Source organism: Ranitomeya variabilis, chromosome 4 (genome assembly GCF_051348905.1).
Source record: "Ranitomeya variabilis isolate aRanVar5 chromosome 4, aRanVar5.hap1, whole genome shotgun sequence".
NCBI lineage: Eukaryota > Metazoa > Chordata > Amphibia > Anura > Dendrobatidae > Ranitomeya > Ranitomeya variabilis.
The window spans coordinates 516175502-516198202 of NC_135235.1; the positions used below are offsets into that span (position 1 = coordinate 516175502).

Consider the following 22701-nt stretch of genomic DNA (forward strand, 5'->3'; position numbering starts at 1 on the left):
TGGAGTCAGTCGTGGAGTCGGTGTCATGGAAATTAAGGAGTCAGAGGTTTGGCTTACTGACTCCACAGCCCTGGCTGAAAGTGACCTTCTGTCATTGGGGAAGTCACTGTTATCAAGGGATAGGCTCGGTCAGCCAATGTTTAAGTCCTACTGCCCATCAGAGAACCCAGGGTTTGCCAAGAAAACATTGTCCACCTCCATCATCCTGATCTGCTGACACCCAATATGAATTGTTCATTGATTCAAATCAGGATGCTGCAACAGGAATCTGGATTCAGCTGACCCAGCAATTATCTTCCATTGTTCAGTAATCAAATATTTGCTCTCTTAAGCCCATTGAAGTCTGTTTCCCAAGATAGAGCCCCATCACCTTACTAAGCTAAGCCCATCACATGGTGGCCCTAGAGAACTAGGAGCTGACTCCTTGATGAAGTGCTGTTTGTCAGATTGCAAATGTTCATATTAAGTGTTGTGTGTCCTGCCCCATTACGTGTGCCCCCTACACTGAGCAGTGAAGGGTCTACTAGGATATGTAGAAGTTCATGTCAACAATGCATGCTGAACCCTTTCTCCATGGACCTTTCTATAGCATGAGGGCAGCATCTCCGTCTGTGTGTCAATTTCATATCAAGCGTTCATGACATTGAGGCCCAGTGGGGTCCGTAAGCCCCTGTTCTAGTGGAGCGTGGAAGCAGCTTGTATGTATGAGCTCATACTGCAGGTATTTGTGGGTGAAGACGTCCCCCACCCATGTCCTGTTAGTATGATTTCAGCCCCCACCCTCCTCATGGTACAAGTCTCCTGCTTAAAAACCAGGGGTGGGGGGGCGACTGTTTACTGCTCAGTTACATTATAAAGGATTCCCCTTACAGCGCAAGACAAGTCCCAGGTAGCCGGAGCACACAATATGCTGCTGGGGCCCATCTTTTTGTTCTGTATTGATGTCTGCTTTATGATCCTTGGCGTTATTTTAATTATTCACTTTAGTTTTCGGATGTTCTTCGATTGCAGTGGGACCTTTTTCATGATAAACTGAGCAGTTTTTGATTCCCAATAGTTGTTCTTTGGAACCTGTTACTCGTGTGATTAAAGGAGTAATTTCCAATAATATATTAGAAAGTTATGTAAGTAACCAAAGAAAGAATAAAAAAATCAGAGCCTCAGACATCTATAATGTACTTAAACTCTGGTCCAAAACTCATACGTTTCTTTATTTTTTTTTCTCCGGGAGCATGAGTAAGATCAACAGTGTGACAAAGCAAAACCTTTCCAAGTTATAATATATGAAAGGAAAAATGGCCGTAAAGAGCATGGGGTACATAAGTCCCTGTGGTTTACACTTTTGGAATTGACTTGGTTTTTAAAGGGAAGGTACCACGTTTGTAAATCATTAATAAATCAATGTAATGTAGCATAACATGCTGTTATAACCAAGCTTTGATTGCATTTGAAACATATTTTGTGTTGTAGGAGTTTTAAAAAGGCACTGGGGGCTGACATCTTGGTTTCACAGTAGCAACACGACACTTTCAGTGTCATAATACGGCACCTCATGGTCATAGGAGATAACAGACGGAGGCCGACCCTATCTATTGTAATAGACCTGTCACTGCTGTGAACTGCGCACGCCTCTGTGGGTTGCACAACTCACAGTAGTGGGAGTGTTCTGCCATATTCATGGAGCCCTCAGATCTGCTAACATAAGCAGTACAACTTCAAGCAGAACAGATCCTAGATTGAAGGCTGATGGGAGTAAAATGCAGGAGAAAAGCACTGGCAGAATAGCAGAGACATCAAGGAGGAACAGTGTACCATTAGCATTATCTGAGCAGGAGCTGTCAGCTGCTCCACAGGAGATGTGATTTATCCCTCAGTAAGATAAGGAGCTGCAGTGAATGGCCAGACATTGTGGAGGGAGGAGAGAGAATCATGTCATCTGGGCGAGAGAGACTGATGGGAGAGAGAGAGACCGTAACTGCTGGTGATAGCAGATCACAGGGCAGTCACCCACAAAATGGCACTGCCCTGTGATGCTACTCTTCATTCTGCCCCAGGGATACTAGACCACCCAAAAGGGGAGGGAAATGTTGATGTCAGCAGTTACTGCCCCAATTTTCCAGCTAACAGTAAAGCTGGTAAGTCTCACTATAGCTGCTTGAGGTCTAAAACGGAAAATGCTCCCCCTAGTGGTAAATATATATTTGTAAGAAAATATATATTTTTCATCTAGAAATGTTTGAAAACATTGCATTAATACATTTTAATTACTATTTTAAGCTTAATTTCACACAAAAACTAACTACAAGAATACTGGTGGCACCTTCCCTTTAACTTTATGATGCCCATATACATTTAGACTTGGGCCAACCAGATCCAACAATTTGAAAGCAGGACCGAACATGTTACGTTTTAGTGTTCAATCCTCCTAGCAGAGGAAATAAACCACTGTCAGAGGGTCTGGCCTTTTAAACCCCCCGTAGACAATAGATTAACGTTGGTCGAACCTTCCATTATTGTTGGGTTTGGCAGACAGTCTGTGTATGAGGCCTCTGGACACATAATTGTCGAGATGGTTAAAGATGCAGCATGTCCAATTTCGAACCATCAATCCTTTTGTTCTCCCTGAGATAAGCCGCTGCCAGAGATGTCTGGCAGCGTCTCTTCCGTAGAGTACCTAGGAGCGCTCGGCAGAAGGTGCTGTCCTGTGTATGGAAGAATCTGGAGAGATGCTGCCTGCTGAACTATCGTCTAGCCTTCATTCAGCCGACAGCCATCTAATGTATGTTGGGGTCTTTATTCTCCCCATACAAAACAGTTGTAAAAGGGGAGATGTTGGGAATAGCCTACGGCCGGACACCCTTTGAGAGAAACAGTCGAGCTTTAGAGGACCATGTTCAAACTGTTCCATGTTTACGTAGAGCTTTTTAAAGGGGTTGTTCATGATTAGGGCAAATAACTTTGGTTACCCATTTCTCCCATGAGTATGTGCAGGGATTATTACAAGATGATAGCCTGATTTTTTTTTTTGTTCTTTCTCTGTTACAGGGAGGCCGAAGCTTACAAAGAGAAGGGCAATGCGTTCTATGTGCAGAAGGAGTACATTGAAGCTTGCAACTACTATACGAAGGCCATCGGTGAGTACTGCTGGCGTGCTTAGGATTTGTGCCTTTCCATCGCCCAGCTTGCCCGCTCGTGTAGGATAGCCGTGGCACTGAGAAGCATGGAAGGTACCAGTTTGTTTATACATGTCTTTTCCTGTCCTGCTAGATCACATACTGTATATTACATCCAGAAGAAAGTTGCGGCACTCAGCCATAAAGTTCAAAGTCAGATTTATCACAAGGCGTTAATCATTCCACATCTGTATTCAATAAACCCTTTACGGCTGTGAATTTCAGCCACTGATTTCAGTTGCGCTACACTTCCTTACTTCCTGCTACGCACCGGTCATTGAAGGGTTGGTTACATTGTTGTTTTTTTTTGTTTTTTTTTAATTCAACATGTTCATTAATAAACATCGGCCTTGCTATTATAGATCTATGGATATATCTATCTAACTATATATATATATATATATATATATATATATATATATATATATATATATATATATTTTTTTATTATTGATCAGCAACTATGTTCTCAATCAACCCGAAAGACTCATACATATCAAAGCTTAGTATTTTTGGAAGTTGGAGTGGGTTTTTTTTAGATTTGGCTATCTTAGGAGCATATCTGTTTGTGCAGGTAACTATTACTGCGCAGAATTATTAGGCAACTTAATAAAAACCAAATATATTCCCATCTCAGTTGTTTTTCACCAGGTAAACCATAATAACTGCACAAAATTTAGAAATAAACCTTTCTGACATGCAAAAAACAAAACCCCAAAAAATGAGTGACCAATATAGCCACCTTTCTTTATGATGACACTCCACAGCCTTCCATCCATAGATTCTGTCAGTTGCTTGATCTGGTTACGATCAATATTGCGAGCAGCAGCCACCACAGCCTCCCAGACACTGTTCCGAGAGGTGTACTGTTTTCCCTCCCTGTAGATCTCACATTTTATGAGGCACCACAGGTTCTCTATGGGGTTCAGATCAGGTGAACAAGGGGGCCATGTCATTATTTTTTCTTCTTTGAGACCTTTACTGGCCAGCCACGCTGTGGAGTAGTTGGAGGCATGTGATGGAGCATTGTCCTGCATGAAAATCATGTTTTTCTTGAACGATACCGACTTTTTACTGTACCACTGCTTGAAGAAGTTGTCTTCCAGAAACTGGCAGTAGGTCTGGGAGTTGAGCTTCACTCCATCCCCAACCCGAAAAGGTCCCACAAGTTCATCTTTGATGATACCAGCCCATACCAGTACCCCACCTCCACCTTGCTGGCGTCTGAGTCGGAGTGGAGCTCTCTGCCCTTTACTGATCCAGCCTCTGGCCCATCCATCTGGCCCATCAAGAGTCACTCTCATTTCATCAGTCCAGGAAACCTTTGAAAAGTCAGTCTTAAGATATTTCTTGGACCAGTCTTGACGTTTTATCTTATGTTTCTGGTTCAAAGGTGGTCGTTTTTCAGCCTTCCTTGCCTTCGCCATGTCCCTGAGTATCACACACCTTGTCCTTTTTGTTACTCTAGTAACGTTGCAGCTCTGAAATATGGTAAAACTGGTGGAAAATGGCATCCTGGCATCTTCACGCTTGATTTTCCTCAATTCATGAGCAGTTATTTTGCACCTTTTTTGCCCAACACGCTTCTTGCTACACTGTTGGCTATTTGCCATGAAACGCTTGATTGTTCGGTGATCACGCTTCAAAAGTTTGGCAATTTCAAGACTGCTGCATCCCTCTGCAAGACATCTCACAATTTTGGACTTTTCAGAGCCCGTCAAATCTCTCTTCTGACCCATTTTGCCAAAGGAAAGGAAGTTGCCTAATAATTAAGCACACCTTATATAGGGTTTTTATGTCATTTGACAACACCCCTCCTCATTACAGAGATGCACATTACCTGATTTACTTAATTGGTAGTTGGCTCTCAAGCCTGAACAGCTTGGAGTAGGACAACATGTATAAAAAGTATCATGTGATCAAAATACAACTTGCCTAATAATTCTGCACGCAGTGTGCGTGTATGTATGATATATAACTATCCATATATCTATTTACATCTATCCATAGATATATCTGTAAATAGATATATGAATAGATGTATCTATAGATCTATCTATTTATATGTAGATCTATCTATCGATAGATAGAAGGAATGGGATAAAAGAAATTAGATGATAGACTAGATAGATAGAAGGAATGAGATAGATGATAGATCTAAAGATGGATAATATTTATCGATCTATGTATCTATCTATATCATTCCTTCTATTTATCTATAGATCTATCCCATATCTATCTTTCTGTCTATTATCCAGAAAAATGAAGGCAGCACTCCATTTTTCTGGATAATAGCATGAGGTTTATATACCTGGAAGGATTTTTTGCACCCTTTGTTTTCTTTTGGTGCTGCTTTTTGTTTTCTTTTTCTATCTATCTATCTATCTATCTATCTATCTATCTATCTATCTATCTATCTATCTATCTATCTATCTATCTATCTATCTATCTATCTATCTATCTATCTATCTATCTGTAATGGAGTGTGGGTTGGACAAATGTAAAAGAGAAGGTTGGACAATAAATGACATCACAAATGTTTGTTTGTTTTTTTGTTCAATAATGCATCTTTATTTAGCTTACAAAAACGCATAAAAAACGCTCAAAAAAGCATCCAAAACCACATTAAAAAAAACGCATCGAAAACGCAGCTGCATTTTCTGCCAGGAGATGCAGATTTTGTGCAGAAAACTCTGCACCCAAATGTCATGGCCCCTCTCTGGGCTATGAATATCAGCCTTTCTGGCTATAAAATATAGGGGGACCCCACTTCTTTTTTTTTTGGGGGGGGGGGGGGGGGTTCCCCCTGTTTTAATAGCCAGTAAAGGCTAGGCTGACAGCTGCGGGCTTATATTCATAGCCTGGGAAGATCCATGGGTATTAACCCCCTTCCCAGGCTACAAATATTGGCCCCCGGCCGTCAGCTTTCGCCCTCTGGCGCAGAAAATTGCATGGGAGCCCACCACATTTTTTTTAATTAACCCCTTCACGACCTTGGGATTTTCCGTTTTTCCGTGTTCCTTTTTCGCTCCCTTCCTTCCCAGGGCCATAACTTTTTTATTTTTCCGTCAATATGGCCATGTGAGGGCTTATTTTTTGCGGGACGAGTTTTACTTTTGAACGACATCATTGGTTTTAGCATGCCGTGTACTAGAAAACGGGAAAAAAATTCCAAGTGCGTTGAAATTGCAAAAAAAGTGCAGTCCCACACTTGTTTTTTGTTTGTCTTTTTTGCTAGGTTCACGAAATGCTAAAACTGACCTGCCATTTTGATTCTCCAGGTCATTACGAGTTCATAGACACCTAACATGACTAGGTTATTTTTTTTATCTAAGTGGTGAAAAAAAATTCCAAACTTTGCTAAAAAAAAAAAAAAATTGCGCCATTTTCCGATACCCGTAGCGTCTCCATTTTTCATGATCTGGGGTCGGTTGAGGGCTTATTTTTTGCATGCCGAGCTGGCGTTTTTGATACCATTACGGTGCAGATACGTTCTTTTGATCGCCCGTTATTGCATTTTAATGCAATGTCGCGGCGACCAAAAAAATGCAATTCTGGCGTTTCAATTTTTTTTTTCTCGCTACGCTCTTTTTTTATTGATCGGGCGATTCTGAACACGGCGATACCAAATATGTGTAGGTTTGATTTTTGTTTCATCAGTAGAAGACTAGTAAACCTACTGCCACATAGTCCTACATATTCATTAGCTCTGTATAATAAACAGCACAAGTTGTAGAGAACGGCTACACCAACCAAATTTTACTTTTGTTGTTTTTCTGTTTTTTTTTTTTTTTTTTTTCTTTCTTTTTCCAAATGTTCAATTTTTTTTTTCACCGCTTAAACTACCGTATATACATAACTTTAACATTGCTGTAATTGAACTGACTCGGAAAACCATATACCGAGCTCCTTTTTACCATGAAAAGACGCTGTATAATCAAAACACCATTATCTGAGCACGTTCGCTCATCACTAATTAAAACCCCAAAAAACTATTTTTTTTTCCCTCACAACTTCACTTCGCACTTAAATATTTTCCCCCATTTCTTAGTATATTAAAATGAATTGTGTGACTCCAAAGGCTGGAGTCACACTAGCGAGTTTTACGGACGTATGAGCGCAGAAAATACGTCCGTAAAACTCGCCAAACAAACGGCACAATTATTCTCAATGGGTCTGGTCCTATCAGCCGTATATTACGGTTCAGTATTATACGGCTTTCTACGGCCGTAGTAAATCGCAGCATGCTGCGTTTGTCAGCGTATTGCGCAAATAATACGCCAATGAAAGTCTATGGGGGCGAGAAAAATACGGATTCCACACGGACCAGCAGTGTGACTTGTGAGAAATACGCACCGGTGTTAGTGAAAAGTCGGTAATTCAATTGCCGGCTTTTCATTTCTCCTTCACAAAAACCCGACAGGATATGAGACATGGTTTACACCCAGTAAACCATGTCATATCCCCCTTTTTTTTTGCATATTCCACACTACTAATGTTAGTAGTGTGTGTGTGCAAAATTTGGGCGCTGTAGCTGCTAAAATAAAGGGTTAAATGGCGGAAAAAATTGGCGTGTGCTCCCGCGCAATTTTCTCCGCCAGAGTGGTAAAGCCAGTGACTGAGGGCAGATATTAATAGCCTAGAGAGGGTCCATGGTTATTGGGCCCCCCTGGCTACAAACATCTGCCCCCAGCCACCCCAGAAGAGGCACATCTGGAAGATGCGCCTATTCTGGCACTTGGCCACTCTCTTCCCACTCCCTGTAGCGGTGGGATATGGGGTAATGAAGGGTTAATGCCACCTTGCTATTGTAAGGTGACATTAAGCCAGATTAATATTGGAGAGGCCATCATATTTATATGTAATTGCATTACCCCGATATTTTGGTAGAAGTCGGTTAGTATTTATTTGGCAGTGTATCTTCGCTGCCTTTTGGACTATTTATACTTCTATACTTCTAACTGCCCTTATTGTTTTCTATCATATTTATCTATATTTGCACTACCCCGATATTTTGGTAGATGATGGCTAATATATATCTGGCAGGGTATTTTCACTGCTGTTAGGATTTTCGGGCTAGTTATGATTAGATTTTTGGTTATATTTACGCTTTACCTCCTTGCCAGATACTTACGTAGCAGCTGCAGTTCTTTCTAGCTGAGTCTTGACATGCGCAGAAGCACCTCCTGTATGCGCTGTACTCTTCCGGTGGCGTCGCTGGCCGGGCGCGTCGCTATGGTGATGGGGAATGATGACGCACGTCCTCTTCCCCATCGTCTGTGCGGCGCGCCGGCGGGCGTCCTCGCCGGGCGGGACATCATGCACCACGGCGCTTCGATTCGCTAATGAGGGCCCTTAGCTACATATATAGTCTGTCTTTTCCGTTTTTAAGCCACGCCTCATGACGAAGCCGAGGACGGTGAAACGCGCGTCGAGGCTTCTGCGTGTGTCCATCGGTGTCTCAGCACTTCACCTGCACCATGTCTGAAGGTAAATGGTCTATTTAGTTACCCTATCGGGTGTCTATTGAGGTCTGCTGCATATGCATTCTTTTCTCTTTTGTCATTTTTGCTTACTTCTTTGACGCTCAGTGGGCTACCTGTATTTATAGGTTATTTGCATTGATAGGTCATTCGTACCAATATGCTAGTCATTGATTATGGCTATTTCTGATACCATTAACCCCTGACGGCAGACTTGGATTAGTGCTGTGTGGTGGGTGCACATAATTGTTTTTTGCACCCAGTGCTGCTACACCGGTGGCTACGCAGTTTTAATTTTCTCTGATCGGCATTTTTTCATCTTCACATTGCCGCCTTCTTTAGCTGTCTTTTTACCTTATTTCCTTTTTGTCTGTAAATTTATACTTGTGCAATAAATTATATATTCTCACTCATACCCCGGTCTTTCTCCTTTTTGGTATCTCTGGGCATTTATATATAACTGATGATTATCTCTGTATATGATTAATCCTTACATCGGTGATTTTACCCAGACCCAATTGGGAACTTGTTTGGTTTCATGTATATAGCTTCAGGGGTATGGTCCCAATTAGCTATGGTGACCATTTTGTAGGTTTTTAATATTGGAGAGGCGTCAATTATGACACCTATCCATTATTAATCCAATTGTTTGAAAGAGTTACAAAACACACACGCACATGATTAAAAAGTATTTTAATGAAATAAACACAGCGGTTGTTTTAATATTTTATTGCTCTCTCAATCCATTTGAAGACCCTCGCTTGGCAAAATAATAAACCCACAATATACATACCCTCTGATGAACTGTCAGGTCCCACGAGGTAATCCATCTGAAGGGGTTAAAATATTTTACAGGCAGGAGCCCTGCTAATGCAGCTGTGCTCGTGCCTGTAAGCCCCGGCGAATGAAGGAAATGTAGGTGGATGTCCTCATGAACTGCAGCCTGGGAACTTTTTCCCACGCTCCAGGTCATATGAGGACATCCAGCAGAGGGCGCATCACCGCGACTGAAGGTAACTAGAGGTCATTGACCTACATTTCCTTCATTCGCCGGGGCTTACAGGCACGAGCACAGCTGCATTAGCAGGGCTCCTGCCTGTAAAATATTTTAACTCCTTCAGATGGATTTTCTCGTGGGACCTGACAGTTCATCAGAGGGTATGTATATTGTGGGTTTATTATTTTGCCAAGCGAGGGTCTTCAAATAGATTGAGAGAGCAATAAAATATTAAAACAACCGGTGTGTTTATTTCATTAAAATACTTTTTAATCGTGTGTGTGTGTGTGTGTGTGTGTTTTTTTTTTTAACCCTTTCAAACAATTGGATTAATAATGGATAGGTGTCATAATTGACGCCTCTCCAATATTAATCTGGCTTAATGTCACCTTACAATAGCAAGGTGGCATTAACCCTTCATTACCCCATATCCCACCGCTACACGGGAGTGGGAAGAGAGTGGCCAAGTGCCAGAATAGGCGCATCTTCCAGATGTGCCTTTTCTGGGGTGGCTGGGGGCAGATGTTTGTAGCCAGGGGGGGCCAATAACCATGGACCCTCTCCTGGCTATTAATATCTGCCCTCAGTCACTGGCCTTACCACTCTGGCGGAGAAAATTGCGCGGGAGCCCACGCCAATTTTTTCCGCCATTTAACCCTTTATTTTAGCAGCTACAGCGCCCAAATTTTGCACATACACACTACTAACATTAGTAGTGTGGAATATGCAAAAAAAAGGGGCATATGACATGGTTTACTGTATGTAAACCATGTCTGATATTCTGTCGGGTTTTTGTGAAGGAGAAATGAAAAGCCGGCAATTGAATTACCGGCTTATCACAGATATCGCGCTGAATTAAAAATAAATACAGAATATATATATATATACTGTATCTATGTTTTACCGAACATTTGAGCACATAAATCCATTAGATTGCAAAAATGAAGCTCTCATATGACTGTCGTTACAACGATATAAAAGTTATTGGTTCTTCAAAGAAGAGCTGGAAATGATAAAAGCGTCGAAAGATAAACATTTGCTGGTCGAGAAGGGGTTAATCATCGACCTGCGCTGTGAACTATATATTTTTTTTTTTGTTGTTGTTGTTGTCCTTCTTGGTAAATGCCAAAAAGGTCACAACTGTTGTTTTCAGTGCATCTCTACTTATCAAAAAATAAAATAATAAGGGTATGTGTCCACGTTCAGGATTGCATCAGGACTTGGTCAGGATTTTCCATCAGTATTTGTAAGCCAAAACCAGGAGTGGAACAATTAGAGGAAAGGTATAATAGAAACATATGCACCACTTCTGCATTTATCACCCACTCCTGGTTTTGGCTTACAAATACTGATGAAAAATCCTGACCAAATCCTGATGCAATCCTGAACGTGGACACATACCCTAAGCCGTCTATATGGGCATGTAGATCATAGGAGGCTGAATAAAATGATACCTTGATATCTGTGATCCAGTGTCTTATTCCAGAGAAATCCACGTTTTATATGTAAATGAGCTGGTAAGATCTGTGGGCGGGGCATAGATCTCACCGATAATCTGCCTCCAGAGCTTATTGTAAATGAAAGGGGGTGTAACCAGTGTGAGACATGTAACGACTGACAGTCTGTAATAATGACACAGCTGCAGTGAGATCAGAGCCGGCACAGCAGAGCTGACAGTGTTCTCTCTGCATAAACGCTGCAGCCCCGCTCCCGTAGAGACACTGCTGCTTCCTGTCTCCGACTGCCACTCGGTACTGTACTGCAGACAGGTTGTTGACATTTTAATGACAAAGTGGGCCTGGTGCCTAAGTGGTTAGTGTCAAGGGGAGTCTGTAAATGTAGCTCCGTGCTATGTGATTGATACTTGCACATTCTGTGTGCCCTTTGATCGCCTGCACTGTGCTGCATGGATTTCAGTACACGGCCCCTGTCACACACCCTGGACCTGTCCCACTTCTTTGACCTCACACTAGTCTGTAACGTCAGCAGGTGTCATAACTTCCAGCTGCTTCCGAGCCATATGGATGATCTATACAAACAGGGGGGATGACTGAGCAGCTGACGCGCCTGCTTGTTGTAGCCCCGGGTCTGGAGAGGGGTGTAATGTAGAATATATTAGCCGGGGAGCAATACTGTTTACCTGGTAGTGATCCGCGGGGAGAGGTGGCCTCCGCAGTAGTATGCTGCCCAGTGTGATGGCAGGTGACCTGCGCTTACTACAACGGCTAGTCCTAAACGATGTGACATTGGCTTCTTCCATGCTTTCTACAAGTCCAGTACTCGCCCAACTTCCATGTTTTCCGCATTAGACCCTTTTATGCCAATCATTATGGGCAGAAGCCGCCTTTTAGCCTGGACCTAGTACTGTTACAAGGTCTAGGTGACAAAATGAGTGTCTCTGCTGTACATGGTACAATCCCCCTTTCACGACACTGCCTGTAAAGCGCCGGGGGTCCCTACATTAGTTTGACAGCCCATCGGTTTCATTAGGAGCTGTGTAATGCTTGGTTTCCCCTGCAGAGGCAGTATAGGACAGCGAACGCTTACTGCAGATTCCTCTCCGTGACTGCTGGGGGCGCTGATCAGCTCATCATTGCGTGACCTGCTAATGAAAGGATTGTCTACTGCTGACAGCCCATTTACTACTATCATAAGTATTGTATATGTACATGATGACTGTTTCCAGCTTTAATTTGCAGTGCTTTCTTAAGTGCTCTCGGATTAAACCATTTTATAAACATTTACAACAGGAAAATTGAATTGAAGATTCCTCAGGGGTTGTAATATAAAATTACTTAAACGTCTAAAATCTGTATAATCGGGTCCTTAATAGGCCGGTTCTCTGTCATTACAACATTTTTTGTAATCTAGTAAGGTTGAAAACTGAATATATATATATATATAAGTGGTATAGCGACCCCTGTGGCAGCTAGGGGGCGCTGTGTGTGCTCCTTGAGATATGCATTGAGGCATATACACTCACCGGCCACTTTATTAGGTACACCATGCTAGTAACGGGTTGGACCCCTTTTGCCTTCAGAACTGCCTCAATTCTTCGTGGCATAGATTCAACAAGGTGCTGGAAGCATTCCTCAGAGATTTTGGTCCATATTGACATGATGGCATCACACAGTTGCCGCAGATTTGTCGGCTGCACATCCCAAAGATGCTCCATACAAGGCAGGATGGATCCATGCTTTCATGTTGTTTACGCCAAATTCTGACCCTACCATCCGAATGTCGCAGCAGAAATCGAGACTCATCAGACCAAGCAACGTTTTTCCAATCTTCTACTGTCCAATTTCGATGAGCTTGTACAAATTGTAGCCTCAGTTTCCTGTTCTTAGCTGAAAGGAGTGGTACCCGGTGTGGTCTTCTGCTGCTGTAGCCCATCTGCCTCAAAGTTCGACGCACTGTGCGTTCAGAGATGCTCTTAGGCCTACCTTGGTTGTAACGGGTGGCGATTTGAGTCACTGTTGCCTTTCTATCAGCTCGAACCAGTCTGCCCATTCTCCTCTGACCTCTGGCATCAACAAGGCATTTCCACCCACAGAACTGCCGCTCACTGGATTTTTTTTCTTTTTCGGACCATTCTCTGTAAACCCTAGAGATGGTTGTGCGTGAAAATCCCAGTAGATCAGCAGTTTCTGAAATACTCAGACCAGCCCTTCTGGCACCAACAACCATGCCACGTTCAAAGGCACTCAAATCACCTTTCTTCCCCATACTGATGCTCGGTTTGAACTGCAGGAGATTGTCTTGACCATGTCTACATGCCTAAATGCACTGAGTTGCCGCCATGTGATTGGCTGATTAGAAATTAAGTGTTAACAAGAAGTTGGACAGGTGTACCTAATAAAGTGGCCAGTGAGTGTATATGGTGTGCAAGGACCTGTGGTGATGTCACGCTCACCTGACTAGCCATGTGACAGGTACCTGGGTGTGGTTACACCTATGTAAAGGAGGTGTGTGAAGCACATGGTGGAATGTGAGTGTTAGTGGGTAAGTGTCCGTCAGGGTGGACACACTTCCATGTGTCCTGGCAGGACACTGCAAAGTGGCCTGTGTGCTGGACGGTCCCAGGTGGGGACAGACGTCCTGGAAGCACACAGTGACCATTCCAGGCTGGAGAGCCTGCTTGCTGGACATAGCACGGACGGTTGGTGTTGGAGGCTCCGGCGAGTGGAGTCGTCCTGGAAGCACCTGGAGACCGTAGACCTGGGAGGTCTGTGTTGAGGACCTGGGACTGACCTGAAGTCAGTGTGAGTGAGAAACGTCTGATGGATACCTCTGTGGAGAAGAGGGATCCGGGAAACCTGTGCGGCACCAACAGGTAACGGGAAGGAACCGTGTGACACTGACCGGGGTCAGAGTGAGAGACATTGTGTATGGGCACCTCGGAGGCCAAGGGGTGTCCAGGAACCCGTGAAGGTTGCCAACGGGTAACGGTCTGAAAACCGTGTATAATGCTGACCGGGGTCAGAGACGAACTGTGGTAAAGATGAATATATGCAGACTGTGTTCAAACTGTTACCAAGTTCTTGTGGATGTGGTTTACATTATGTGAAATAAACCGAAAAGACTGTTTTTGATAGAAAACCGTGCCCGAGTGCTTTGATTCTGCTGCCAAGCGAGTGTTCCCCAAGACACGTAGTAGGCGCTATGCTACAATAATATATATATATATACCGTATTTTCCGGCGTATAAGACGACTTTTTAACCCCCGAAAATCTTCTTAAAAGTCGGGGGTCGTCTTATACGCCGGGAATCGTCGTGTACGCCGGTGTATATGGTGGGTGGGGAGGGGGAGTGATCCTGATGACGAGGGGGCGTCTCACAGGAAAGTGAGTAATCCCCATTACCTTATCCTAGCGGTGCAGCGTGGGGGTGTCAGTGCTGGGAGCGGCGGCGGCTGCTGTGTTCTGGTGCGGCGGCTCCTCTTCTGTGTGGGGCCTCTGTGCTGTGAGGTGGCGGCGGCGGCGGCAGCGGCGTATCTTTATCCAGTTGGGGCTCCTCCGGCATCTCCTTAGCCCTGGAGGCCCCGCCGCAACTCCATCGGTGCAATGTGGTGGCCTCCGGGAAAATGGCCGCTGCTCAGATTCAGATCTCGTGTCCCGAGATTTCGGGACGAGATCTGAATCTGAGCAGCGGCCATTTTCCCGGAGGCCACCGCATCGCACCTATTGAGCTGCCTCCGGGAAAATGGCCGCTGCATTGCACCGATGGAGTTGCGGCGGGGCCTCCAGGGCTAAGGAGATGCCGGAGGAGCCCCAACTGGATAAAGATATGCCGCCGCCACCGCCACCTCACAGCACAGAGGCCCCACACAGAAGAGGAGCCGCCGCACCAGAGCACAGCAGCCGCCGCACCAGAGCACAGCAGCCGCCGCCGCCACTCCCAGCACTGAGACCCCCACGCTGCACCGCTACGATAAGGTAATGGGGGATACTCACTTTCCTGTGAGACGCCCCCTCGGCATCAGGATCACTCCCCCCCCCCCCCAAAAGGCACATATTCACCGGCCCTATAAGACGACATAGGGTGTATAAGAAGACCCCCGACTTTTAAGAAGATTTTATATTTTAACTGGTAAAGTTGGGGGGTCGTCTTATACGCCCAGTCGTCTTATACGCCGGAAAATACGGTATATATAGTTCAAAATCGGAACAGCATCTTATATCACCAAATTGTAGTGCAGCGTCTTCCCAACCACTGTTGAAATGGTCTTTGGTAATAGATGAAAAAAGAGACCGCACAAGAGAAATAGAAAAAAGAGGGCTTTAATGCCTGAACGGCGTGGTGACGTTTCGGATATCTTTATCCTTTTTCAAGCTTGAAAAAGGATAAAGATATCCGAAACGTCGCCACGCCGTTCAGGCATTAAAGCCCTCTTTTCTATTTTTTTTTTGTGCTGTCTTTCTTTTTTTCATATCTATAATATAACGCTGGGAGCGTCACTCTGTCCGAAGCCTTTATAGACTGCGCAAGCGCCGGCGCAGTCTGGACCCCACAGAGCGACGCTCCCAGGAGATCGCGGTATGCGTAAGCGCTGAACGCACACCGCGATCTCCAACAGAGAAACAGGGACGAGCCAGGAGGCGGAGGGTGAGTATACTTACCTGTCCCGTTCCACCGACGCCATTCCGGGCCATGAATATCCCCCTGCTCCCGGAATCGGCGCCTGCGCAGTCCGCGCTTTCCGGCGCCATTTTCTTGAAGACACACTGCAATGTGTCTTCAAGAAAATGGCGCCGGAAAGCGCGGACTGCGCAGGCGCCGATTCCGGGAGCAGGGGGATATTCATGGCCCGGAATGGCGTCGGTGGAACGGGACAGGTAAGTATACTCACCCTCCGCAAGTAACAAATTGTTGTGCCATGAGGCTGTGGCACTTCATGCTATTTGTTACTTACGCCACTTACGTCCACAGCCACCGCACCCAGCACAGCCACGCACAGCCGCCGCACCCAGCACAGCCGCCGCACCCAGCAAAGCCACGCACAGCCGCCCACAGCCACCCACAGCCGCCGCACCCACCACAGCCACCGCACCCAGCACAGCCACGCACAGCCGCCGCACCCAGCACAGCCGCCTACAGCCACGCACAGCCGCTGCACCCAGCACAGCCGCCCACAGTCACGCACAGCCGCCCACAGCCACGCACAGGCGCCTACAGCCACGCACAGCCGCCGCACCCGGCACAGCCACGCACAGCCGCCGCACCCGGCACAGCCACGCACAGCCGCCGCACCCGGCACAGCCACGAACAGCCGCCGCACCCAGCACAGCCACGCACAGCCGCCGCACCCAGCACAGCCACGCACAGCCGCCGCACCCAGCACAGCCGCCGCACCCAGCACAGCCGCCCACAGCCACGCACAGCCGCCCACAGCCGCCGCACCCAGCACAGCCGCCGCACCCAGCACAGCCACGCACAGCCGCCGCACCCAGCACAGCCGCCGCACTCAGCACAGCCGTCCACAGCCGCCGCACCCAGCACAGCCACGCACAGCCGCCCACAGCCGCCGCACCCAGTACAGCCGCCGCACCCAGTACAGCCGCCGCACCCAGTACAGCCGCCGCACCCAGTACAGCCGCCGCACCCAGTACAGCCGCCGCACCCAGTACAGCCGCCGCACCCAGTACAGCCGCCGCACCCAGTACAGCCGCCGCACCCAGTACAGCCGCCGCACCCAGTACAGCCGCCGCACCCAGTACAGCCGCCGCACCCAGCACAGTCGCCGCACCCAGCACAGCCACGCACAGCCACCCACAGCAGCCGCACCCACCACAGCCGCTGCACCCAGCACAGCCACGCACAGGCGCCTACAGCCACGCACAGCCACCGCACCCAGCACAGCCGCTGCACCCAGCACAGCCACGCACAGCCACCGCACCCAGCACAGCCACGCACAGCCGCCCACAGCCACGCACAGCCGCCGCACCCAGCACAGACGCTGCACCCAGCACAGCCACGCACAGCCACCGCACCCAGCACAGCCACGCACAGCCGCCCACAGCCACGCACAGCCGCCGCACCCAGCACAGCCGCCGCACCCAGCACAGCCGCCGCACCCAGCACAGCCGCCGCACCCAGCACAGCCGCCGCACCCAGCACAGCCGCCGCACCCAGCACAGCCGCCGCACCCAGCACAGCCACGCACAGCCGCCCACAGCCGCCGCACCCAGCACAGCCACTGCACCCAGCACAGCCACGCACAGCCGCCGCACCCAGCACAGCCGCCGCACCCAGCACAGCCGCCGCACCCAGCACAGCCGCCGCACCCAGCACAGCCGCCGCACCCAGCACAGCCGCCGCACCCAGCACAGCCGCCGCACCCAGCACAGCCGCCGCACCCAGCACAGCCGCCGCACCCAGCACAGCCGCCGCACCCAGCACAGCCGCGCACAGCCGCCCACAGCCGCCGCACCCAGCACAGCCACTGCACCCAGCACAGCCACGCACAGCCGCCGCACCCAGCACAGCCGCCGCACCCAGCACAGCAACGCACAGCCGCCCACAGCCACACACAGCCGCCCACAGCCGCCGCACCCAGTACAGCCGCCGCACCCAGCACAGCCACCCACAGCCGCTGCACCCACCACAGCCACCGCACCCAGCACAGCCGCCGCACCCAGCACAGCCGCCTACAGCCACGCACAGCCGCCGCACCCAGCACAGCCACGCACAGCCGCCGCACCCAGCACAGCCGCCGCACCCAGCACAGCCACGCACAGCCGCCGCACCCAGCACAGCCGCCGCACCCAGCACAGCCACGCACAGCCGCCGCACCCAGCACAGCCGCCGCACCCAGCACAGCCGCCGCACTCAGCACAGCCGTCCACAGCCGCCGCACCCAGCACAGCCGCCCACAGCCGCCGCACCCAGTACAGCCACCGCACCCAGCACAGCCGCCCACAGCCGCCGCACCCAGTACAGCCACCGCACCCAGCACAGCCACGCACAGCCGCCGCACCCAGCACAGCCGCCTACAGCCACGCACAGCCGCTGCACCCACCACAGCCACGCACAGCCGCCCACAGCCACGCACAGCCGCCCACAGCCACGCACAGGCGCCTACAACCACGCACAGCCACCGCACCCAGCACAGTCGCCGCACCCAGCACAGCCACGCACACCCGCCGCACCCAGCACAGCCACCGCACCCAGCACAGCCGTCCACAGCCGCCGCACCCAGCACAGCCGCCTACAGCCACGCACAGCCACCGCACCCAGCACAGCCGCCGCACCCAGCACAGCCACGCACAGCCGCCTACAGCCACGCACAGCCGCTGCACCCAGCACAGCCACCGCACCTAGCACAGCCGTCCACAGCCACCGCACCCAGCACAGCGACGCACAGCCGCCGCACCCAGCACAGCCGCCCACAGCCACGCACAGCCGCTGCACCTAGCACAGCCACCGCACCCAGCACAGCCGTCCACAGCCGCCGCACCCAGCACAGCCACCCACAGCCGCCCGCACCCAGCACAGCCACGCACAGCCGCGCCACATACAGCCGCCTGCACTCAGCACAGCCGCCGCACTCAGCACAGCCACCGCACCCAGCACAGCCGCCGCACCCAGCACAGCCGCCGCACCCAGCACAGCCGCCGCACCCAGCACAGCCGCCGCACCCAGCACAGCCGCCGCACCCAGCACAGCCGCCGCACCCAGCACAGCCGCCGCACCCAGCACAGCCGCCGCACCCAGCACAGCCGCCGCACCCAGCACAGCCGCCGCACCCAGCACAGCCGCCGCACCCAGCACAGCCGCCGCACCCAGCACAGCCGCCGCACCCAGCACAGCCGCCGCACCCAGCACAGCCGCCTACAGCCACGCACAGCCGCCTACAGCCACGCACAGCCGCCTACAGCCACGCACAGCCGCCTACAGCCACGCACAGCCGCCTACAGCCACGCACAGCCGCCTACAGCCACGCACAGCCGCCTACAGCCCAGCACAGCCGCCGCACCCAGCACAGCCGCCGCACCCAGCACAGCCACCGCACCCAGCACAGCCACCGCACCCAGCACAGCCGCCACGCACAGCCGCCGCACCCAGCACAGCCACGCACAGCCGCCGCACCCAGCACAGCCGCCGCACTCAGCACAGCCGTCCACAGCCGCCGCACCCAGCACAGCCACGCACAGCCGCCCACAGCCACGCACAGCCGCCTACAGCCACGCACAGCCACCGCACCCAGCACAGCCACGCACAGCCGCCGCACCCAGCACAGCCACCGCACCCAGCACAGCCGTCCACAGCCGCCGCACCCAGCACAGCCGCCTACAGCCACGCACAGCCGCCTACAGCCGCCTACAGCCACGCACAGCCGCCTACAGCCACCGCACCCAGCACAGCCGCCGCACCACGCACAGCCGCCTACAGCCACGCACAGCCGCTGCACCCAGCACAGCCGTCCACAGCCGCCGCACCCAGCACAGCCGCTGCACCCAGCACAGCCACCGCACCCAGCACAGCGACGCACAGCCGCCGCACCCAGCACAGCCACCCACAGCCACGCACAGCCGCTGCACCTAGCACAGCCACCGCACCCAGCACAGCCGCCGCACCCAGCACAGCCACCCACAGCCGCCCGCACCCAGCACAGCCACGCACAGCCGCGCCACATACAGCCGCCTGCACTCAGCACAGCCGCCGCACTCAGCACAGCCACCGCACCCAGCACAGCCACGCACAGCCGCCGCACCCAGCACAGCCGCCGCACCCAGCACAGCCGCCGCACCCAGCACAGCCGCCGCACCCAGCACAGCCGCCGCACCCAGCACAGCCGCCGCACCCAGCACAGCCGCCGCACCCAGCACAGCCGCCGCACCCAGCACAGCCGCCGCACCCAGCACAGCCACGCACAGCCGCCCACAGCCACGCACAGCCGCCCACAGCCACGCACAGCCGCCCACAGCCACGCACAGCCGCCTACAGCCACGCACAGCCGCCTACAGCCACGCACAGCCGCCTACAGCCACGCACAGCCGCCGCACCCAGCACAGCCGCCGCACCCAGCACAGCCACCGCACCCAGCACAGCCGTCCACAGCCGCCGCACCCAGCACAGCCACGCACAGCCGCTTACAGCCACACAGCCGCCTACAGCCACGCACAGCCACCGCACCCAGCACAGCCGCCGCACCCAGCACAGCCGCCGCACCCAGCACAGCCGCCCACAGCCACGCACAGCCGCCTACAGCCACGCACAGCCACCACACCCAGCACAGCCGTCCACAGCCGCCGCACCCAGCACAGCCACGCACAGCCGCCGCACCCACCACAGCCACCGCACCCAGCACAGCGACGCACAGCCGCCGCACCCAGCACAGCCGCCGCACCCAGCACAGCCACCCACAGCCACGCACAGCCGCTGCACCTAGCACAGCCACCGCACCCAGCACAGCCGTCCACAGCCGCCGCACCCAGCACAGCCACCCACAGCCGCCCGCACCCAGCACAGCCACGCACAGCCGCGCCACATACAGCCACCCGCACTCAGCACAGCCGCCGCACTCAGCACAGCCGCCCACAGCCACGCACAGCCTCCCACAGCCACGCACAGCCGCCTAGAGCCACGCACAGCCGCTGCACCCAGCACAGCCACCCACAGCCGCCGCACCCAGCACAGCCGCGCACAGCTGCCGCACCCAGCACAGACGCCCACAGCCGCCCGCACCCAGCAGCGCCACGCACAGCTGCCCGCACTCAGCACAGCCGCCCGCACTCAGCACAGCCGCCCGCACTCAGCACAGCCGCCCGCACTCAGCACAGCCGCCCGCACTCAGCACAGCCGCCCGCACTCAGCACAGCCGCCCGCACTCAGCACAGCCGCCCGCACTCAGCACAGCCGCCCGCACTCAGCACAGCCGCCCGCACTCAGCACAGCCGCCCGCACTCAGCACAGCCGCCCGCACTCAGCACAGCCGCCCGCACTCAGCACAGCCGCCCGCACTCAGCACAGCCGCCCGCACTCAGCACAGCCGCCCGCACTCAGCACAGCCGCCCGCACTCAGCACAGCCGCCCGCACTCAGCACAGCCGCCCGCACTCAGCACAGCCGCCCGCACTCAGCACAGCCGCCCGCACTCAGCACAGCCGCCCGCACTCAGCACAGCCGCCCGCACTCAGCACAGCCGCCCGCACTCAGCACAGCCGCCCGCACTCAGCACAGCCGCCCGCACTCAGCACAGCCGCCCGCACTCAGCACAGCCGCCCGCACTCAGCACAGCCGCCCGCACTCAGCACAGCCGCCCGCACTCAGCACAGCCGCCCGCACTCAGCACAGCCGCCCGCACTCAGCACAGCCGCCCGCACTCAGCACAGCCGCCCGCACTCAGCACAGCCGCCCGCACTCAGCACAGCCGCCCGCACTCAGCACAGCCGCCCGCACTCAGCACAGCCGCCCGCACTCAGCACAGCCGCCCGCACTCAGCACAGCCGCCCGCACTCAGCACAGCCGCCCGCACTCAGCACAGCCGCCCGCACTCAGCACAGCCGCCCGCACTCAGCACAGCCGCCCGCACTCAGCACAGCCGCCCGCACTCAGCACAGCCGCCCGCACTCAGCACAGCCGCCCGCACTCAGCACAGCCGCCCGCACTCAGCACAGCCGCCCGCACTCAGCACAGCCGCCCGCACTCAGCACAGCCGCCCGCACTCAGCACAGCCGCCCGCACTCAGCACAGCCGCCCGCACTCAGCACAGCCGCCCGCACTCAGCACAGCCGCCCGCACTCAGCACAGCCGCCCGCACTCAGCACAGCCGCCCGCACTCAGCACAGCCGCCCGCACTCAGCACAGCCGCCCGCACTCAGCACAGCCGCCCGCACTCAGCACAGCCGCCCGCACTCAGCACAGCCGCCCGCACTCAGCACAGCCGCCCGCACTCAGCACAGCCGCCCGCACTCAGCACAGCCGCCCGCACTCAGCACAGCCGCCCGCACTCAGCACAGCCGCCCGCACTCAGCACAGCCGCCCGCACTCAGCACAGCCGCCCGCACTCAGCACAGCCGCCCGCACTCAGCACAGCCGCCCGCACTCAGCACAGCCGCCCGCACTCAGCACAGCCGCCCGCACTCAGCACAGCCGCCCGCACTCAGCACAGCCGCCCGCACTCAGCACAGCCGCCCGCACTCAGCACAGCCGCCCGCACTCAGCACAGCCGCCCGCACTCAGCACAGCCGCCCGCACTCAGCACAGCCGCCCGCACTCAGCACAGCCGCCCGCACTCAGCACAGCCGCCCGCACTCAGCACAGCCGCCCGCACTCAGCACAGCCGCCCGCACTCAGCACAGCCGCCCGCACTCAGCACAGCCGCCCGCACTCAGCACAGCCGCCCGCACTCAGCACAGCCGCCCGCACTCAGCACAGCCGCCCGCACTCAGCACAGCCGCCCGCACTCAGCACAGCCGCCCGCACTCAGCACAGCCGCCCGCACTCAGCACAGCCGCCCGCACTCAGCACAGCCGCCCGCACTCAGCACAGCCGCCCGCACTCAGCACAGCCGCCCGCACTCAGCACAGCCGCCCGCACTCAGCAC

The 22701-nt window shown here is 53.0% G+C and overlaps 1 protein-coding gene across 1 annotated transcript in view; it reads left to right on the top strand.

Annotated features, from left to right (window-relative positions):
* The window catches only part of DNAJC7 (DnaJ heat shock protein family (Hsp40) member C7), a 53290-nt gene that overhangs the window by 5383 nt on the left and 25206 nt on the right, over nt 1–22701 (top strand). Inside the window, exon 2 of the mRNA XM_077252154.1 lies at nt 3046–3134. Coding sequence (XP_077108269.1) covers nt 3046–3134 — 89 coding nt within the window. The remainder of the gene's footprint in view (nt 1–3045; nt 3135–22701) is intronic.